The 21,677-nt window shown below is 35.9% G+C and overlaps 2 protein-coding genes and 1 long non-coding RNA gene across 3 annotated transcripts in view; 1 reads left to right on the plus strand and 2 right to left on the minus strand.

Annotated features, from left to right (window-relative positions):
- Positions 1-14,161, minus strand: part of LOC110448315 (receptor-type tyrosine-protein phosphatase kappa-like) — a 49,290-nt gene extending 35,129 nt beyond the window's left edge. The window contains exons 1-12 of the mRNA XM_021494489.1: positions 13,936-14,161; positions 7,677-7,817; positions 7,206-7,415; positions 6,763-6,863; positions 5,581-5,749; positions 3,944-4,078; positions 3,369-3,506; positions 2,678-2,815; positions 2,281-2,418; positions 1,224-1,358; positions 777-911; positions 242-379 (exon numbers count right to left, since the gene is read on the minus strand). Coding sequence (XP_021350164.1) covers positions 242-379; positions 777-911; positions 1,224-1,358; positions 2,281-2,418; positions 2,678-2,815; positions 3,369-3,506; positions 3,944-4,078; positions 5,581-5,749; positions 6,763-6,863; positions 7,206-7,415; positions 7,677-7,817; positions 13,936-14,032 — 1,675 coding nt within the window. The 5' untranslated portion in view covers positions 14,033-14,161. The remainder of the gene's footprint in view (positions 1-241; positions 380-776; positions 912-1,223; positions 1,359-2,280; positions 2,419-2,677; positions 2,816-3,368; positions 3,507-3,943; positions 4,079-5,580; positions 5,750-6,762; positions 6,864-7,205; positions 7,416-7,676; positions 7,818-13,935) is intronic.
- Positions 14,162-17,302: 3,141 nt separating this feature from the next.
- Positions 17,303-19,774, plus strand: LOC110448321. Its single transcript, XR_002462700.1, has 2 exons — positions 17,303-18,834; positions 19,003-19,774. It is a non-coding gene; the product is annotated as an uncharacterized LOC110448321 (long non-coding RNA).
- The window catches only part of LOC110448320 (histone acetyltransferase KAT6A-like), a 59,921-nt gene continuing 57,278 nt past the window's right edge, over positions 19,035-21,677 (minus strand). The window contains exon 8 of the mRNA XM_021494493.1: positions 19,035-21,030. Coding sequence (XP_021350168.1) covers positions 20,890-21,030 — 141 coding nt within the window. The 3' untranslated portion in view covers positions 19,035-20,889. The remainder of the gene's footprint in view (positions 21,031-21,677) is intronic.

Raw genomic sequence — 21,677 nt, forward strand, 5'->3', positions numbered from 1 at the left:
GAAATAATATGGTTATCTCGTTTTTGTGATAACGAAATTTGACTGCATTTAAAGCATATTAAAACCTTTTTAGTACTATTAAATATTTTATCCGACCAGAGTTTTTGCGAATTGTTCTAAGATATTGTTATTATACAGCTAATATAAAACGGGCTGTAGTTTCAGGTAATTTTGTTTCGAGGTGACAAAGACCTTGGACTGTTTGTGAGGAGGGATTTCACAAAAGTTATTTGTTCAGTACCTTTGTCACATCGAGTACCATTCCATCCGTCAGCGCATCCTTCAGTACACACACCGTTTCCATGGTGACATGGGCCGCTGTTTGCACATGAGCCGCAGGCGGCGCTACAGTCACTTCCAAAGGTTCCTGGTGGACACACTGCAGTAAAAAAGGGTCTAGCTTGAATACAGTATAAGTACACATTGAACCCTTCCATTCGTAAACTGTGGTGTTTGGTAAGTTATATCATCGGCACGTACTATGACAATTACACATTAACACTAACAACATATGTCCATGTATGTCGCATTATGACTGTTAGTTGTGCATACAATGTAATTATAGTATTTTTATATACATGTATAAATATATGCATGTCAACATTACCAAGCATGCTAGAAAACATGTTAAATAAAAGCCAGTATTGGCCATATTAAGAGTGACTGAGAAACTCGAAAATATAGATATCATGCATTTAAACATAGAATAGAAGTGAGAAGTAATGGGTTAGTATAACCACTATAACGCTATACAATAAATAGTTCATTAGACTTACTCTGGTCACATCGAGGATTTCGCCAACCCCCTACGCATCCTTGCACACACAGTCCGGTCACGTGACTACACTTTCTGTCACGACAATGGTCACATGACCTTCCGCAATTTTCACCAAATAGTCCTTGTCCGCATGCTACATCAAATGATACACGAACGGCCATGACACATCGTTAGATGTCAGAGACACGTATTTACCTTTGAGGCTGTTTTATATCTCTCGGCAATGCTTGAATTCTTCAGTATTAGAGTCATCAAGTTTATAAAATAATTGATATTGTGTTCAGTTAAACTGTTTTAATCACTAGAATTAAAATGTATTGATATATGTCTTCAATAGTAGAAAGTAACTAAATTCTGGTGAGGAAACAAAAACAGAGTTTGAATTAAAATATATAATTTGATGTCTTAAATAATTTTGAAATCTCATACTATAAATTCGTCTTACGTTTAAGGCAAGTGGGGCCTGTCCATCCAGCTTTACAACCTGTGATGCAACTTCCGGTTACGTGATGGCACATTTCCGTGTTACATGTGCTACATTTTCGTGAACAATTTACACCGAATGTTCCTTTAGGACAATCTGAGAGGTGAACAGACAAAATAGTAAAATGTTCCAGAAACATTGAAAAACTGACATCGACCTTGTCCCTAACATAAACAGTCGAGCAGCATGCATCCAGCGACTTCCGGTCCGTTTGTCCTGCTAGATATTTAGTCGATCAGTGTTTAGGTTACATATATTTGCCTTCCAGTAGTAAAACTACTGCTGTTTCTTATTCAGGTTAAGGTAGAAGCAAGTATAGACAGATTAATGAAACTCCACTGTACCTATATGAAAACCCCATAATATCAAATAAGTACTTTTAAAGACACATAGTTATCAGAACCACAACCGGAAGGATTAAATGAAATAATATGCAACTTAATCTTCAACCAGCCATACCAGAACCCGTCACCCGGTGAGATTAATACAGATGTGAACGTATACAGAATATAGATAATAATAATTGATGCCATTTATCATTGTTATGTATTACACAATAGAGAAATTGAAGATCTCATTGATCAAACATGATAAGCTTAATAATTTTTATCTCAAATTTTCACAATATTTTTTACATAAATTTATTATGAAATGTGTGTTTCTTGTCTTCATGTTATTACGAATATTTCGTAACTATCTATACAATTTTAACGATTATTCTTTAGATAACAAAATTTGAGAAATTGTGCGTTAACGTGCTTTTAAGATTACTATGCTTTGAAAACCAAGATCCTGTTAAATAACGCTGGCCCTGTTGTAAAAGCCTGATATGTTGTATTGAAACCTTGGAGCATCACATACACTTTTATTAATTACCAACCCGACCAAAATAAAGCAAAACAATTAAATTCGAACATTTGAATTGACGATTAGATAAGCTGACTAAGTTTGTAACAACGATTCCCTTGACAATGTACACTTAATGAATACGAGTTAGGTAAAACAAAGGTCTACTTACGTCCTGTACAGTAGGGTTTGGCGTAGCCCGGCTCACAGCCGCTCGGACACTGGCCGGAGTTGATGTCACACTGGTCACCACCACGGCACTGACCACATCTTTTGTCACATTTAATTCCAAACGTCCCAGCTGGACACCCTGTGACGAATATATCGGTATGATAATACATAGAATAGTAGGTATATATTAAGCATATTTTTTAATTTCTCAATAGAAATTTTATGTTTAGTTCATCCAAAATTAATAAGATGTTTACAAAATCTTGTCAATGCTTAGTTTCATATTATGTAAATGGGTAGAGGTTCTGATAAAAAAGCATCCTTGCATGTTCATAACTATCCTTAACTTGTTGCTTTTTGCCACTTAACTCCATGATTTAAAATACATGATATCTTACGTTCGTCACACCTGACGCCATGCCATCCCCTGTCACACCTGCCGGGACAGAATCCCGTCACCTTGTCACAGTCTGTACTGTTAGCACAGTTGTCACACTTCCCAAGACACGTCTGGCCATAGGTGAAGTCTGGGCAGGCTGCAAACAAGGATCCAATCAAAATAAGCTTGTCTTACGTTTTGCGAAAAAAATATAGTTTTATATATCATACCCAGCCAGAAATATACCGTGCAATACAAAGCTATTTCTCGTGAAAATGATAACACTCTTTCAATACTTGCACCCAGAAATTGAATATGCATATAGTCAATATGGCAAACCCATGCATTGATTGTCCCATTCTATCATGACGTGGACTGTGAACGGTTCGTAAAATGGATTCGGATTGCTCCTCACATTAAACAGTGAGGTATGGATCGATCGATCATTGCATGACCAACAGATCTGTAAAGTTCTCTTTCAATTATTTTCTTATCAGTTGTGTATGTAGTTGTCATGAAAGATACTAGCTAAACTAAATCTAGGCTTATTTGATAACTGATAACCTACTCTTTTGCTACAAAGTTAGGGATAAAAATACCCTTGCATTTCATCATAACGTAGTAGCTTTTTTTCAATTTCCACGACATTTTTATTTTTTGACAATATATAATCTTAGCAGATATGGTCCTGAAAAGAATACAATACGTACCATCCTTACACGCGGGACCGTCAAAGCCAGCCTCACAGCCGTTGGGGCACGTGCCAAACAAAGTCTCACATACGTCACCATCACGACACCTCCCACAAGTCTCATTACACCCGATACCATATTTTCCATCCGGGCAACCTATGACGTCAAATTTCACAATCATTTAAATAAGAGAAACATCAATAAACGTGCACACTTGGATGTTTTCACAGCATAACATACATACCAGCATTTCCTTTTGGCAAGTGACACTGAAAGACACTGAACATTTAAATAGTTTGCCTTCTTTGTATGCTTGCGCTTAAATTTCGTGGTATTTCAGATGTAGTTCTTTCGTGGGGAATTAGAAAAAAATAAGTAACATGGCCATATTTCTTACGAGATTAGTTTCTCCATTGTACTTGACAACCAGTTTCATGAAACATTAAAATTCGTATTAAAAAAAAGGGTTTTACGAAATCCTTGAAATGAATCGCATACAAAAACTATTCCCCATGATTGCACAGTATTTATTTTTAAGATATACTTCTTGAAACCGATGACGACGTACAAAAAACAAAAACAAAAAATCTTACCAACGTCACATTGCTCCCCCTTCCATCCTTCCCGGCATTCTCCTCCTGGACAAATGCCCGTATTTTGATCACATGTTCCGTTCTTACAGTGACAGAAGTTGTCACAGTTATCGCCAAACGTTCCGTCAGTACACGCTGAAACACAACGGTTTACAATACAATATTTATGATATTAAATAATTACAAGCATGCACTTTCATCATACGAAGGCATCCAACAGGTGATAGATCTGAATGATGATAAAATAGCATGATGGATCTTATCCAACAAAAGAACACACTATCTGAGACTACACGTCAAAATGCTAAAAAGTGTGACGTCATGCCGCGCCATGTTATTTCGTATTTATGGATTATATATATGAATATCTCATTGAAGAAATGTCCGAAAACACGTTTAAAAGAAAACAAACTTTCTCTTATTTCATTTTAAATTTTATAATTAAATATTTACAATCTGTATGCTTGGACCCATTGACGAAAATGACATTCATTTTTGCATAAACAGGTGACCTCTTTATCGCGAATTGATACACTACAATGACGTAGTTCAGGGCGTGCTTGCTTCACGTCCGCGGTGAAACAGCCAACGATGTAGTTTTGTTATGCTAATATGAATTAACATTAACATGATTAGCTTGATTTTAAAGCTAAAATAAGGAGTGTAAAGTATATGATAGTAATATGCGACTTGTAGAAATTCTATAAATTAAATTTTAAAAATGGAACCATGTTTTGTTTGTTTGTTGTTATGCTGTTGCTAGGACTCCCATTGAAAGTTTAACATTTTCCCGCGAAAATACGCAGTTCTCTCCACTGCGTTGCCCCCATGTATAAAAAGAAAAACCATACCTGTATTTTTTTTATTTATGATTGCATCGGAAAATTTAAAGCACTTAAAATTGTAAATATAAGGAATGAAAATTATTTTTTCAACATGCATGAGGTCATAACAACATTGACTTTCTGAACGCGTTAAAAAAAACATTTTCAGCTCTGCATTACGCTCATTCCAGCATTCACTCTACGATGTGATTTCAATATTATTATCGTATTAATGAGTATAATTGTGTTGTAAATTAAGTTATTGGTCATTCTCTTATAACTGAAATCCCTTCATCAGTACTTATCATAGACTTCCACCTCACATATCTCGAGGTTAGCCCAGCAGGAATAGGTAGTCGTTGGACAGTTAAGGGGGTCTACGAGAGGTCTCTCAGTATATACAACCACGTAACGCCCACTGGTGGTAGTTACCATAGACTGCCACCTCACATATCTCGAGGTTAGCCTAGCAGGAATGGGTAGTCGATGGACAGTTAAGGGGGGCTACGAGAGGTCTCTCATTATATACAACTACGTAACGCCCACTGGTGGTACTTACCATAGACTTCTACCTCACATATCTCGAGGTTAGCCCAGCAGGAAAAGGTAGTCGTTGGACAGTTAAGGGGGACTACGAGAGGTCTCTCATTATATACAACCACGTAACGCCCACTGGTGGTAGTTACCATAGACTTCCACCTCACATATCTCGAGGTTAGCCTAGCAGGAATAGGTAGCCGTTGGACAGTTAAGGGGGTCTACGAGAGGTCTCTCATTATATACAACCACGTAACGCCCACTGGTGGTACTTACCATAAACTTCCACCTCACATATCTCGAGGTTAGCCCAGCAGGAATAGGTAGCCGTTGGACAGTTAAGGGGGTCTACGAGAGGTCTCTCATTATATACAACCACGTAACGCCCACTGGTGGAACAATTCTTCAGGTCTAACACATTCGGGGGCGCTATTATACCATCTTTCTACAAAGGAAAAACAAACAAATTGTTGATATTGATAAAACGCCTGATCGTAATAAACATACTTTTTAATTCTTTGAAACGTTCTTTTTTTAAGTATATTTTAGCATAAGCTTATAACTTATATATAAAAACACAAAACATTAGCATTTGAAATAAATTCATCTCATTATTAGATAAACAAAGTTCTGGTAGTTATTTCTCACTCTGACAAACTGTTCAGGATTCCTTTGTTGAATAAGGTTTGGAACACAGGGCTGGTAATTATACATTAATACAGACATGGTGAAGGTTTAGAAATATATATGTTATATTTATATTATATTTATATTATACATTAATACAAGGTTTGAAACACAGGGCTGGTAAGTATACATTAATACAGACATTATATTTATATTATATTTATATTATACATTAATACAAGGTTTGGAACACAGGGCTGGTAATTATACATTAATATAGACATGGTGAAGGTTTATAGATATATATGTTATATTTATATTATATTTATAGTAAACATTAATACAAGGTTTGGAACTCAGGGCTGGTAAGTATACATTAATACAGACATGGTGAAGGTTTATAAATATATATATTATACATTAATACAAGGTTAGGAACAACTGAACATAATAAAAAAACAAATATGTTCAAATACAATTGAGCTGGAAAAAGGAAAAGGCAAAATAGGAACATTAATATAATGACACATTATATTTATTAAGCTCAGGACAATATGTTGCAGTAAGCTTTATGCACTAAATAAATCTTGAATCAATTTTAAAATTGATTTTTCATAAATTTTCTGCAAAAATATAAATAAGGTTCATGTGGATATGATCATTTTGAACATGCCAGTTTCGTTTTCATAATCAAAATACTCTAGATTATCTTTTTATATAAACAAAATAATAATGATTGATTTCATTTAATGAAACATATTTCATTTCAATTATCGAATTATGAAATGAATTCCCAGCATTGAACCACGTCGCCCCACTGAACAGCCTTACCTTGAGAACGTCCTTGTAACACAATGAGTTACTGTTAAAATCAAAGGGCGTGGCTGCTACGTAAACCCTCACCCCTTCTCGTCTCGGCTTATTGATTGGCACTGTAAAGGCGAAATAGAAATAATACAACCATTTTTGTACATCTTTGCACGGTAGCAGATCATCAGTGATGTCTCAACAGCCAATCTGCACAAAATATTCATATTATGTTAAAATATAGATAAACGGTATGTGAAAAGTTTCAGACACCGAAATAAATTGCAGAAACATAGTCGAGGGATGAACATATGCTTTCTTCGACTCCTTTTCACGAGAAGACACAGAGGAAATCCCCCGATTCTACAAGGTCCTCCAAATTATTGCGTCCCATGATCATGCTATGGAATACAGAAGGCCAATTAATCCCTGAACCTAAAGAGCTACAAAACACGAGGCCAACTTACAGTCGTCCCTGAAGTAGATCTTGATTCTGTTGAGACTGTGGTTCCTACCCAAGTCGACGTACCACCAGGCAATGAAGGGATATTTCGTGTCCACCACGCGTGAACAAGCGTACGTGGAGCCATCCTTCCTCCGGTCACCGTCCACCACCAGACTGGACGTTACTGTCGTGTCCCCATTCTGGTCAGTTTTCTTTCCTAACGCCACATTTTCTGAAATGACCATTGTTAAGAGATAAAACATATAAACGCGTAACGCACGTGCCTCGAACATTCAACGAATAGCTTCTATATTTTGGACAAGTTTCTGATCTGGAACCTTGTTAACCGGGATATTATTTATACGTACTAGTGTCGTCATTAAATGTTTGAATTGTATGCATACTTGAAATATTTATCCTCTTTAATACAATTACCGGGTATATCAGACAAACGCCGAGTTTAAATACCATTGTAAAAAGTAAAGTTATCTACCTATCTGACAAGAAGGTTTTCCTATGTATCCCTCCTCGCATCCGGCAAAGCACTCCCCTGTTGTGGGTGAACATGCGCCACCAAACTGGCAGTGACACTTGTATTGACACAAATCTCCGAAAGAACCAGATGGACAAGGATCTGAAACATAGCATTGTTATAAGTCAAACATAAAAGTAAAATGTCTTATTATAAAATAATTCTGTCTTGATGTCTAATTCCAAATCCTGTACAGAGAAGACACTGCATGATCAAAGGATGAATACATGACGGCAAGACACACACTATACATCCGTTGGAAATGCTTCATCACACCAATGCTCGCTTCTCCTCTCCAATAATTACACTATTGTTAGTTATCAGAGTCTATATTTGAGGTCCAAGAGACTTATTTTGTTGACCATTGCAATGTCATTACAGTCACGTGAATGGCATATACATGGTAGAAGTGAGAACATGTTATACTGATGCACTACTGTAATACTTCGACATGCTATCAACTGAAGCGTAAAGAGGTCAAACTAATTGAGTATTACTGAAGCGTAAAGAGGTCAAACTCATTAAGTATTACTCAAGCGTAAAGAGGTCAAACGCATTAAGTATTACTGAAGCGTAAAGAGGTCAAACTAATTGATTATTACTGAAGCGTAAAGCGGTCAAACTCATTAAGTATTACTGAAGCGTAAAGAGGTCAAACTCACTAAGTATTACTGAAGCGTAAAAAGGTCAAACTAATTGAGTATTACTGAAGCGTAAAGAGGTCAAACTCATTGAGTATTACTGAAGCGTAAAGAGGTCAAACTCATTGAGTATTACTGAAGCGTAAAGAGGTCAAACTCATTGAGTATTACTGAAGCGTAAAGAGGTCAAACTCATTAAGTATTACTGAAGCGTAAAGAGGTCAAACTCATTGAGTATTATAAGTAAATGTGAACCTTTAATATGTGTTCGTTTGAAAATTAAAAGTCAGATAGAAAACTTTAAAATGATGTAGTACATATAGGTGTTTATATAAACATGTCTGTAGGGGGTGTTTATATAGACATGTCTGTATGGGGTGTTTATATAGACATGTCTGAAGGGGGTGTTTATATAAACATGTCTGTAGGGGGCGTTTATATAGACATGTCTGTAGGGGGTGTTTATATAAACATGTCTGTAGGGGGAGTTTATATAGACATGTCTGTAAGGGGAGTTTATATAGACATGTCTGTAGGGGGTGTTTATATATATGTCTGTATGGGGTGTTTATAGAGACATGTCTGTATGGGGTGTTTATATAGACATGTGTGTATGGGGTGTTTATATAGACATGTCTGTATGGGGGGTTTATATAGACATGTCGGTAGGGGGTGTTTATATAAACATGTTTGTCGGGGGTGTTTATATAGACATGTCTGTATGGGGTGTCTATATAGACATGTCTGTATGGGGTGTTTATATATACATGTCTGTAGGGGGTGTTTATATAGACATGTCTGTAGGGTGTGTTTATATAGACATGTCTGTAGGGGGTGTTTATATATATGTCTGTATGGGGTGTTTATATAGACATGTCTGTATGGGGTGTTTATATAGGCATGTCTGTAGGGGGTGTTTATATAGACATGTCTGTTTGGGGTGTTTATATAGACATGTCTGTATGGGGTGTCTATATAGACATGTCTGTATGGGGTGTTTATATATACATGTCTGTATGGGGTGTTTATATAGACATGTCGGTAGGGGGGGTTTATATAAACATGTTTGTAGGGGGGGTTTATATAGACATGTCTGTATGGGGTGTTTATATAGACATGTCTGTAGGGCGTGTTTATATAGACATGTCTGTAGGGGGTGTTTATATATATGTCTGTATGGGGTGTTTATAGAGACATGTCTGTATGGGGTGTTTATATAGACATGTGTGTATGGGGTGTTTATATAGACATGTCTGTATGGGGTTTTTATATAGACATGTCTGTATGGGGTGTTTATATAAACATGTCTGTAGGGGGGGTTTATATAGACATGTCTGTATGGGGTGTTTATATAGACATGTCGGTAGGGGGTGTTTATATAAACATGTTTGTAGGGGGTGTTTATATAGACATGTCTGTATGGGGTGTTTATATAAACATGTCTGTAGGGGGTGTTTATATAGACATGTCTGTTGGGGGTGTTTATGGTATGGAATGTCACCCAAGACAAATTCCTATTGAATGCAACACAAGTTCTGTCCGTCCGATTTAACGTTACAGTTCATCAAACTGACATACATACACGGCATGCTGTGTTGTTTTCATTTGGACCAAACATCACAAGATGTTTCTATCAACCCCTGCTGTGATCATCGTTGTATAAACAAGATGTAGATTGACAGAAATTTGGTCCAACCCAGAAATGTTGGTGTAACTAAGAACATTACAAGATGGTCAAAGCATTCTTACTTCACTACTGCTCTGTGAGTGTAAAAATATGTAGTTGAGCAAACAAAACGATTACCGTGTTTGTTTTAAACTCCGCATTCTATAACACGTTTTTGATTGGTCAATTGCAGTATTTTAAATATAAGACAAACTAGATTATCATCATTTATTCAATATATGGTTTATTTTTAGTTACAATATGATGGTGTCTCATTACAGTGTGAAATTCAAGTGGGAAATCAAGTTATCATATGATAACAATGTTTATTTTATGTTTCACTGTATAAAAATAATATAAAAAACAAAAACAAACAAAAAGTAGTTATTGTGCAGCAATCATGACAGATCCCAAAACTCACAATCGATTTAAATAGAATAAAAAAATATCGCTGATATAATCAATTTTATCGAAATACAGCGGAAGAATATATATTTAGATTGTGACTCAAACACTAATATGTACATTACAATCAATCAAGTGTGAAATCCACATCCGTGTAGGGTGACTGACACCCGACGTGTGTCAGTCTTGTATTACAACCAGGAAGTGGTATTGTACCTCGATATCTCTTGTTATACATTGTAATCTTACTCTCTTGGGCAAAGGTGGGCGTGGCTATTCATGTTTCTTCCCTTGGGCAAACTTGTTTGGAGTTCAATATGGCAACAATAACAAACCGAATGTGATGCATTTTAACTTCATACATATAAATAATGTGTATAATAGAATTTGACAGACTTTTCAACAAAATAAAAAATATCTCTTGTTTTCAAACTAGCCATTATTAAATATGACTGTAGGACGGGTCAACTCTGAAATAAAGGGTTGTCAGGAACACGTTGCCTAGACATGGAATGTCAATACATACGAACACGGCCATAATTTCACCTTTTAATTAATTGAAGGAACCGAACACAGAGTATGACAGGATATAGTTGGTCGCTTTACGCCCACAATTATTCATGGGCGCTATCTTTGTCAAAAATTGTTTTACATTAATCTTTTAACTTATCATTTTTACCTGTTAATGGTACAATGGAAAGTTCAGAACTTCTATTGAAAATTAGCCATAATGCTTTATATCTTTTAATACTAAAATATCCTCAAATATCAGCAGCAAACCAATTTCAAAGTATCTTATATATGACTTTACTTGTTTACCTTTTGTTTGTTTTTTTCTCATTCTTTCGATATATTATTACTTTGTTTCCCCTTGATTGATATGGATGAGACAAAGACGCGTGCTTCCCCCAAATAAACCATCCAGGAGCTCCCAATGCTAAGTTATCACTACACCCTTCCTGATGTTTCCTTTAATATTCAGTAAACTTTCAGTCACTAATTATATATATCGAACCATGTCATTCTTGCTAAATATTCAGTTATCAAACAAAATTTGTAGTGAAAATCCAAGACATGTGTAGTGTCTTGATCAAAAGCCTTCTACACTGAATTGAGGTGTAGAGCTGAAGTGTTAAACAGAAACTAAATGAGGTAAAAAGACGGTATGTTGCTGTATATAACCGTAGTGATCAGGGCTATATTGCGTTCATCAGTCCATAAACACTGGTTTGTGAATGTATACAAACGTAGTATGCCAGGCGAAATGTTATTCGTCACACAGATGACTGGTACATGTTTTGTATATAAACGTTGTTAACAAGGAGACGACAGTAATCCGTAACTCACAGGCCTCTGTCTTTGTAAATACCTGTATATACCTGTAGTGCCAAATGATGAATGACAAGCCTGCTGAAGATGTATGAACGGATGTCCAAACAACAATTTTATGTCTTGAGCTTATATGTAAACACATGACAGCCGTATAGTGTAGATACACAGGCAAATTTTGTTCGCGTGAATTTCACGTGAAACTCATTTCAGCTGAAACTCACGTGAAATTCACATGAAATTCACGTGAAATTGATTCACATGAGTTTCACATGATTTTTTCTAAAGAGTAAGTTTAGCGCACGCGTAATTTCGAGGACTGTCAGAAGAAGATGGATTCGCGTTCAACTCGATGCGTAAACGAGATTTATAAATATATTCTACAGCATTCTATCGTTACTCTGTCTGTAAAATATAACCCTAACTAGGTTTATCTCCCTTGTGTTGCTTTGTTTACGTACCTTTTACTTATAGCCTTAATTACATATAGTCGTTCATTGAAACATTGGCCAAATATTCACAAAGTAAAAAAAAACATTTTCATGTTCTATTACGTGAAATTGAACTATTAAAAGGCAGCGAAAATAAATTGAAGAAAAATCTTAATTGGTTACATTTTTGTAGTATCACTTTTGAATTCAGGTTCGCTGGCATGCTAACAGCCTACGACTTTTAAACATGATGCTAAGTTTTAAGTCTATCATATTAACTTTATATCTACATGTAACACAACACAACCCTGTTTTAGTTGTTGTTTCCCGTGTTATGTAAATGACGAGGTCGAGGACATTCGCACACATCAAAGATAACTGAACCCGACATAGGAGGATGTGAACAATGGATCATGATAAATGATTGTTATGCATGTGAGTAAATAGTGTGGTGTTTGGTTTTGTTAGAAATGTCCGGAATGTTCGGTGATGATCAATGATGCACGCCATATTACATGTTTACGGAAATGTACGTGAGTGTAAACAGCGGCTCCATGTATGATGTCTAACCACGTGTGATGGAAACACGCTCTTTGATGTTTTAGAGCGAATGAAAAACGGCTAAACCTTAATTGAATGATAAATAAGATACGCGTAAACCATGTAACAAGATACAACTAGCATCTCTTACACGTGTAACGAGATACAACTAGCATCTCTTACACGTGTAATTAGATACAACTAGCATCTCTTACACGTGTAACTAGATACGCTTAGCATATAAAACACATGTATCGTGTAGCTAGATACCCCTGGCACATCATACACTTGTAACTATAGATACGTTCAGCATATACAACACGTGTAGTATGTACCTAGGTATACCTGTCATGTGACACGTGCAACTTGATACATACCACACACGTGTAACTTGATATATACCACACACGTGTAACTTGGTACATACCACACACGTGTAACTAGTTTTACAACTCATTCACGTGTAGCTAGATACAAATGTCACACATGAAACTAGTTACACACGTGAATCGTTTAGCTAGATACAAAACACACGTGTTACTAAATGCACCTATCATGTTTCAAAACCAATACATATTTCACACCTGTATCGCGTACATATGCCATGAACACACTAGTAGCGTATAGCTAGATACACGTGTAGCATATAAGTAAACCAATACACGCCTACCTTCAGCATTCAGATACGGAACTATAGCGAGAGTATCGTCAAGCAATAACTGAAATTCTGTGGAAGTTATCACTTTTTCACATAAATCCCCAGAAATAATGGTTACTTATAATTAGATTATAATGGTGGTGGGTGGTGGTTATATGGAGAAACATAAATAAATACTGCAAATTAGAATGTGGAGGGTCGTTTTGTTTCCGATCTCCATAACATAAAGCGAACGCTCAGTTTAAAGTAAAGTAACTCGCGACTGACCAAAATATTTCATGACAAATAAATATAAAAAAAACTTATGAATGCAAATGTAAATGTTTATATTTTGATGATAAGCGATGGCATTTGCAGAAATAAAATAAAAATTAATAAAATGTTTGCGTACAAAGATGTATAATGCAAAAGCAAAAATAGGTTTTGGTGACAAACAGAAAATGTTCTAACATATATTTTGGGACAAAATCAGATAAAGAAAAGTAACAATATTAGTGAAAAGTGGGATAAGATGACAAACTCCTAACGTAAATAAATAGTGTTTACTTACTGGCCATAGTGTATCTGACCATCCAGGACATAAACATCCACCACATCAACATGTCCAGTACCGGACTCTGGACCTGAGACTGGTCACTGCTGGTCATTGTCACAGACACAAATACTGGTCAAAACTCTCCAATTCACAATATAGTTTTACAAATCCTTTAACACTCCATATTCCTTACATATTAACAGCAGTGGTCCTTGACTATATTATAAAGTAACGAAAAACAAGGAAGTATATACTAGTAAGAAATGTGTTTCCCCGCGAGCCAGAGCAAGACTGTGGGGCCCCGGGCAGGTATGTGAGACGTTACCTGTAAGTTACCTGTAAATGTGTACCTAAGACAGGTAAATATTGCTGTCATTACCATCCATCATAAGGTAGCATCCCACACCTGTCCAAAAGGACAGTACGTACTTAAGACTCACGGTGACGTCACTCTGGTCAAATCGGTGTGGGTCGTTGTGTATTACTTATCACCTGAAATGACCTCATAGCCATTTTTATTACATGAAAAGCAGGATTCTATCTCGGTACTCTTTAATCTAGACTCTTTAGAATATGCACTTTAAATTTTAACTGCAAGGCAAAAATCCATGTCTCGCTATATCACTCACCCATCCCATGGCCATCCGTCAGTTGACCGCATCATCACTTTTTTTTTACCTTAATTGGGTGTACATGTCTATGACTCGTACATGTACCGATGTATACAGTACATGTACGTACTTACTAGAGAGTAGTCACCTTTCACTGCACCGACTCAGCATGACGTCATATTGGTCAAATTTTAAACCAAGACCAAAACATTTTGATACAATGTCCCCGTTTCATTTGCCACCTCAATTATTCATTTTACTGTCAGAGTTTTAGCAGGATTTTTCAACAATTCTTAATGACTCTTCGTTAATTATCGCCGCATTTTATAACACCATTTTGTTCATATAAATGCTGACAGTATTTGTTTCTGAAAAGGCCAACACTACTTCCTGAAATAACTTGCACAGGTCACAGATTAACGTAACCTTGTAAACTATTGATTTAAAACCAGTTCCAGCCGAATTGTAGCAAAAAAACTAGATTTATTACGATCTTGAATGATCATTGAAATTCCAGTTTATGTTCGAAGTTTACTAATTAAGAAAACAGTTGTGATTCAAAACATAATAACACACGTTACCTTACTGTGAACATCATCTTCTTTACAAACGTATTCCATCCTAGAAAATCTATTAGATACTTTTTGTGGTCAACATGGCCAAATTATACACTTGGTAATTATATCATGAACTCTACAATTGACCATAAGAAACATCAAGGATCCAAGGTTCACGGTACCTATAGTGCCACACTGTCCGTTTGAAATAACACTTGTTTTTTGTCGATGATTTAAACATTTTTTTTTTTTTAATTTTAGAAAATAGCATAGTCCTGTGATAAGGAAACACAACATTTTTCGTCCATGCAAGTTTCATTGAAAAGTACTCCCCAAAAACCGTCTATTAGTGTTGATTACGCTTACGGAAGGTTACCACACCCGAGATGACAGGGCTTCACACCCTAGTCAAGGTTAAACATAATGTTGCGACGGATTGTTCATAGTATTGGTTTGGTTTAGTATTGTTTAACGTCCTATCAACAGCTATGGTAATTTAAGGACGGTGTAATCTCCAGCTGTCTTTCTGGATCATGCATAGTTCTACCATTGATGGAATGACGGTTCGTCCGTTTTCATTTTCGTTACATCTAGACCCTAGGAATCAGAGTGCACCTGTTTATATTGATGAATTCAGGAAGAGTAAAGCGGTGATTTCTTTAAACGTGTGTAAAAATTAATAGTTTTGTCTAAATTGTCTGAAGGTTAGTCATCAGTTTGGATATGTGGACATTTGTATTTTGTTTTAGTTTTAATAAGCATGAAAACATCACTTATTCTAAATGTATCTTTATATTTCAGGAGGCTAAAATAGGCCTGCTGAGGCCGAATTATTGTGGCAAAATTGTCTTCGTCGGAGATGATATGAGGAAGATTACCAGAAAATTTAAGATTTTACTTCGGTGAGGATGGGATGCAGATAGTTAAGAAGTTCTCATTTTTAGGGGTTGCTTTTACTCCAGGTGGGTCGTTTTCTGAAGCGCAATTAACTGTATCGGGCCAAGACTCGAAATCTTTATTTCAATTAGAAAAACAGTTACAAAAATTTATAAATTTAACACCAAAGCATGTGTATGGTTTGTTTGATAAACTAGTATGACCTGTATTGAGTTACGGATGTGAAGTTTGGGGTTTTCATTCGGCGATGGCGATAGAAAAACTGCACTTGAAATTTTGTAAGCGGTTACTCGGAGTTAAATCTTCTACGCAAAACAATTTTGTTTATGGAGAACTGGGTTGTCTTCCCCTTAAATTTAAAAGATACGTTAAAAATATGAAATATTGGTCATAAACAGAAAAACGTTTTAGTCCAGTCAGTCTATGGTGAGCTTTATACACGAGCGGACACGTCACGTGTGATAAATTGGGCAAAGTTAGTGAAAACATTATTATGTACTTATGGTTTCGGACATGTATGGATCGAACAAGGAGTTGGAGATGAAAAAGTATTTTTAGAATTATTTCAGACCAGAGTGAGGGATATTTTTATACAGGATTGGCATAGTGCTCTTGTTGACTCGCCAAGAGCAAGATGTTATATACGTTTATCAAATGAGTTATAAGAAATATCTTGATATAGTAAACGTTAAAAAAATAGAAAATCTTTAACAGCGCTTCGTATATCTGCCCATAGATTAAATATAGAAACAGGGAGATGGCATAGACCTAACCCAATACCTGCAGAAATGCGATATTGTAGTGTGTGTACTAAAATTGAAGATGAATATCAATTTGTTATGGAATGCCCGTTATACTCTGAAATTAGATCAAATTTTTTGAAAAAACATATTACTGTAGACCAAATATGGACAGATTTGTTGAACTTGTTTCTTCAGAAAACAATTTTATTATTAGAAATTTAACTATAAGACATGCAATTTTGTTTAATGTGTGAATCAAATTAATTCCTTGCATCCTTCGCTTCGCATTAATTTTTTGTTAAAAGTCTATTGCATCCTGTGTTCATGCTTACTATTGTGAATGAATATGTTCCTTGTAAACGTGTGTTATTTTGCTGCTATAAAATTCATGTAAATATGTATTTATTATTGCCATTATGTCATTGTCATGTTTAAATGTGTGTAAAGCACAAAGGCATTGTTGCATATTGCAAATAAAATAAAAGGCTATGAAAGAGTTGAAGCAAGGGGAGGCGACTCTCGCATACAGAGTGTCAGTTTGTACACGAAAAACAACAAACATTTCTATCTTCAAAATATTAACAACATGTTTTATTTCTTCCATCATTTCATGAACATCAATAACATCAGTCACAAACAAGAAGAACAAAAAACAAATTTCATATAAGATCGGCAAAATATTAATTGATTTAATTTCCTCCATTATGTCAAGTTTAACAATCATGGCACAGAACAACTGACGAAGATAATAACTATTTACTTCCGAAATATCACTTCCATCCGTCTGAGGCCTCATCGGTTCATAATCGATTTGTATTCAGGATATTTTCAAGTATTAAACATTTTGATATATTATTGAAATTTCATATGTAGAGACACAGCTTGAAATATTCATATGACTGTGAAAAGAAACACGTAAAATGTACAATGTCGTCTTAAAATTAGAATTAACGCCTTCTGTACTATTTTCTCGGAACACCTCTTGTCTGTAAACTGTGAAAGAACTTCTCAAGTTCTAACCGTGAAACGACATCTTTTGACGGCGTCAAATCGACACAAATTTATAACTTTAAATATTGAATAAGTTTATATCCTTAATCCAACATTCAAACAAGACAAGAGAATAACATTCGTCAACATTTCAGAAATAAAACCGGTGATGTATGAACTCTTCCATAATTAAAATCAGCTCTAAAACACAGGGACAAGACACTTAATTAGTGTGTCCTCCATTGTAATTAAGTAATCCTACCATCCCTCCACCCATAGAGTGCCGGGACCCTGTGCTGTCAAATACACAGACTACTCTCGTTAAGATGCGTCAGTGTCTAGTTTTGGTTTTGGTTTAATTTCGATTAACGTCCTATTAACAGCTAAGGTAATTTAAGGACGTGCCTCCATGTGAGTTGTGTAAGCGTGCATGTGTGTATGTGTGCCGGAGGCCGGGCATGTTGGTGTAATTGTCTCTTTGTGATAGCGCGGATCTGATGCCGACTTTATAGTGCTATCTCACTGAAAATCCATGCCGAAAGCACCCAACACAGCGTTCCGCCCGGTCACATTATACCGTCAGTGTATAGAATTAAAGTCACATTAATATAAACCATTAGTAAATAGGTTTGTACAATACTGGTTAATTAATTAGATCAACTGCCCCATTGAAATGAGGCTTGATTAGTAGAGACTTGAAGTTATATCAGATTGTTCAGAACATTTTAAATCAGTAAATATGACCGAGTGGTTTTCTGGTCCTGGATTTGGTTTTTAACAAAAGGTCCTTACATGTTCTTTACTTAGAGTGATACGGAGTCTGTCCTGCTAATCAAAGGTCATAGCAACCATAACAAATATGTATTTTAATTTCAGAACAGTTAATATACTCATATTGACAAGTAAGCAATGTGAGGCAGACAATTTGATGCCGAGGTGGTCATGATAGATTTATCTATACCCGACAAAGTACTGGCAACACAATTGACCGTACCGTCGTCGGCCGTGAGGTTATACCAGGACCGCACTGGTCAGTAATATAATAAACAAAAGTTTTATCAGGACCGCACTGGTCAGTGATATAATAAACACTGGTCAGTGATATAATAAACAAAGGTTATACCAGGACCGCACTGGTCAGTGATATAATAAACAAATGTTTTATCAGGACCGCACTGGTCAGTAATATAATAAACAAAGGTTATATCAGGACCGCACTGGTCAGTGATATAATAAACAAATGTTTTATCAGGACCGCACTGGGCAGTGATATAATAAACAAAGGTTATATCAGGACCGCACTGTTCAGTGATATAATAAACACTGGTCAGTGATATAATAAACACTGGTCAGTGATATAACAAACAAAGGTTATACCAGGACCGCACTGGTCAGTGATATAATAAACAAAGGTTATATCAGGACCGCACTGGTCAGTGATATAATAAACACTGGTCAGTGATACAATAAACACTGGTCAGTGATATAATAAACAAAGGTTATACCAGGACCGCACTGGTCAGTGATATAACAAACAAAGGTTTTATCAGGACCGCACTGGTCAGTGATATAATAAACACTGGTCAGTGATATAATAAACAAAGGTTTTTGGCAACTGTCGCTGCAGTGTCCTGCTGTTTATAAAACAAACATGCATTTTCATGGACTTTTAAAGTAATGGGATACTTCCATGAGAATATCAAAAGATTATTTTGCACCGGTTTATTAGAAATCCTCTCAAAAACTTGACTTACAAATCTTTCGATTAAAAATCCCTTCGACGACACATACTTGTTTCATGGAATTTTCCTACTTATCACAATGAAACGTAAATATACGTATATGACGGGATTTTAAACAATCCCAGTTGGTAACAAAAATTCCGCGAGATTTGACATATTTTGGGTTTACACATAAGGAGAGACGAACGCGAATTCAAACATATCGAATTATACAGACTTTTGGGTATGCTAAGAGCATTCCTGTCAGCCGAAAATATCTTCCCTTTGAATCCAAACAAAAATATACCTTATTATGTCTAAAGTGTCACTGGCTAGTAAAGAAGTTGCAACAATTGCACTTATTCCAGTGACCTCTGTCTGGGTGTTAGGAAGAAGCAGTAGGAGAGGACCGAGCCTGCACGTGACTCTAACAAGGTGACGACGTGCTGTTTTCATACAACATAATCACAAGGATATATATTTACAAAATAAACAGCGATAATTATGTTTCGATTGTTTCAATGCTTAAATCTGGCATCGTATCTCCTCGTGAATTACGCTTCCATAAATACCTCGAGGAATTTATATGATTACCAGTAATAACGACAGTACAATATGTTAACCACCATTACAAGATTCCTTCTGACTACGATGTAATAACACGCGGTAAATAGCGTGTTATTGGAAGGGTCGTTAATATAAACATCATAACAAATCTGCGAATTCATTCAAATCAGGGTTTAACAAATGTTTTCAATTAAAAAGGAATCCCATACCACTGCCGAAAACTTTAACTATGAGTTGGAAACTTTTTTTTTTTTTTTTTATCAGAATTGCTATACCTTTGATAAATTGTTACAGAAAATAAATCGATACTCTGCGGAACTGTAACGGAAAATAATCAAAATATGGCAAAATAAGTCAGCAACAGTGTTTTGATACAAAACCTGCAACACAAACCGGTATTCGTTTCCCGACTTCCGATAAAAACAAACAATCGCTCCTTCTATAGGTAGGGGAGACTACTCTAAGTTTGGAAATCGTTTTGCCAGCAGTAGGACAGAGATCCTTACATCATACACTAGAAGTTTAATAATAATGTCATAGTTGTCAGGTACATAAAAACGTCAAAGGTTGACAATCGAAAATTAGTGTCCACACGTGTTCAACACGTGTAGAGTTTAACAAGACACAATAGGACAGAATCCCATACAGGCATCTTTCCTGAAGATACCGTAAAGGCGTAACTCTAGTTAACTAGCGTCGTAGTATAATATTTCGTATTAGCTCGTCACAGTGCGTTATACCGTCATTAAAGTTAGTCATTCCATGAACAAGGTAATATTTTTTTGCGATTGATATGCAACAATATATTAATTATATTATGTGATAAACACCAGAATATAATTATGTCTCACATCTGATCATAATTATAAAGATGGCTGCCACGTCAGTAGATGGAATGCTTTTGATTGGCCGTCTGGAGCTTGGTCACGTGCTGGTATATTTTGAGGGCGGGGCCAAGTCTGAGTGACAAGCCGGTGAGCACGTCGCTCCTCTTCATCAACAACAGGGACTGGCCGTCGATTTCCTGAAAACAAACAAGTGACCATTTACAAACATCCAAAGATCGAACCAAGATCTATTCCAGGTGTTTAGCGATTAAAACAGTTCAGACAATGGAACATAAAGATATAAGAACGACATATTGAGCAGTAGATGGGACCACAACTGAAATAATATGTAGACACAAGCGTAATGTATCTATGAAGAATATATTCCTGTCAGATAGGAAGAAAGGACTGGTTATTTAAAGTCCAAAGAAAGAGATTAACTACATTGGGTAACCCCATGGAAAAGCCTTCTTGTCAATACCCATTACTATAATTAGGAAAGCGATTGTTGATCGATTTCGAGATGAAATTGTTAACAAACTAACTCGGAGAAGAACAAATATTTATCATGAGAATATTGCCAAACAGTCGGCAAAATGGAATACAACCAACGTTGAACTTTCACCGTACACAAAAAAACTTTGTGAAGGAAAATGGAGACAAACGGCATGCTAGACAAGAGGCCCATGGGCCTTAACGGTCACCTGATATATTTATACAGAGAGTTGATTTTGTTTTTAACATGAACAGAAATATTATTCAAAGTGACAAAAAACAATAAAACCACCTTACTCAATATCTAGCATACAGATTTCAGACTAAAAAGGATTTGAAACTAGCACCT

Source organism: Mizuhopecten yessoensis, unplaced genomic scaffold (assembly GCF_002113885.1).
Source record: "Mizuhopecten yessoensis strain PY_sf001 unplaced genomic scaffold, ASM211388v2 scaffold4001, whole genome shotgun sequence".
NCBI classification, from domain to species: domain Eukaryota; kingdom Metazoa; phylum Mollusca; class Bivalvia; order Pectinida; family Pectinidae; genus Mizuhopecten; species Mizuhopecten yessoensis.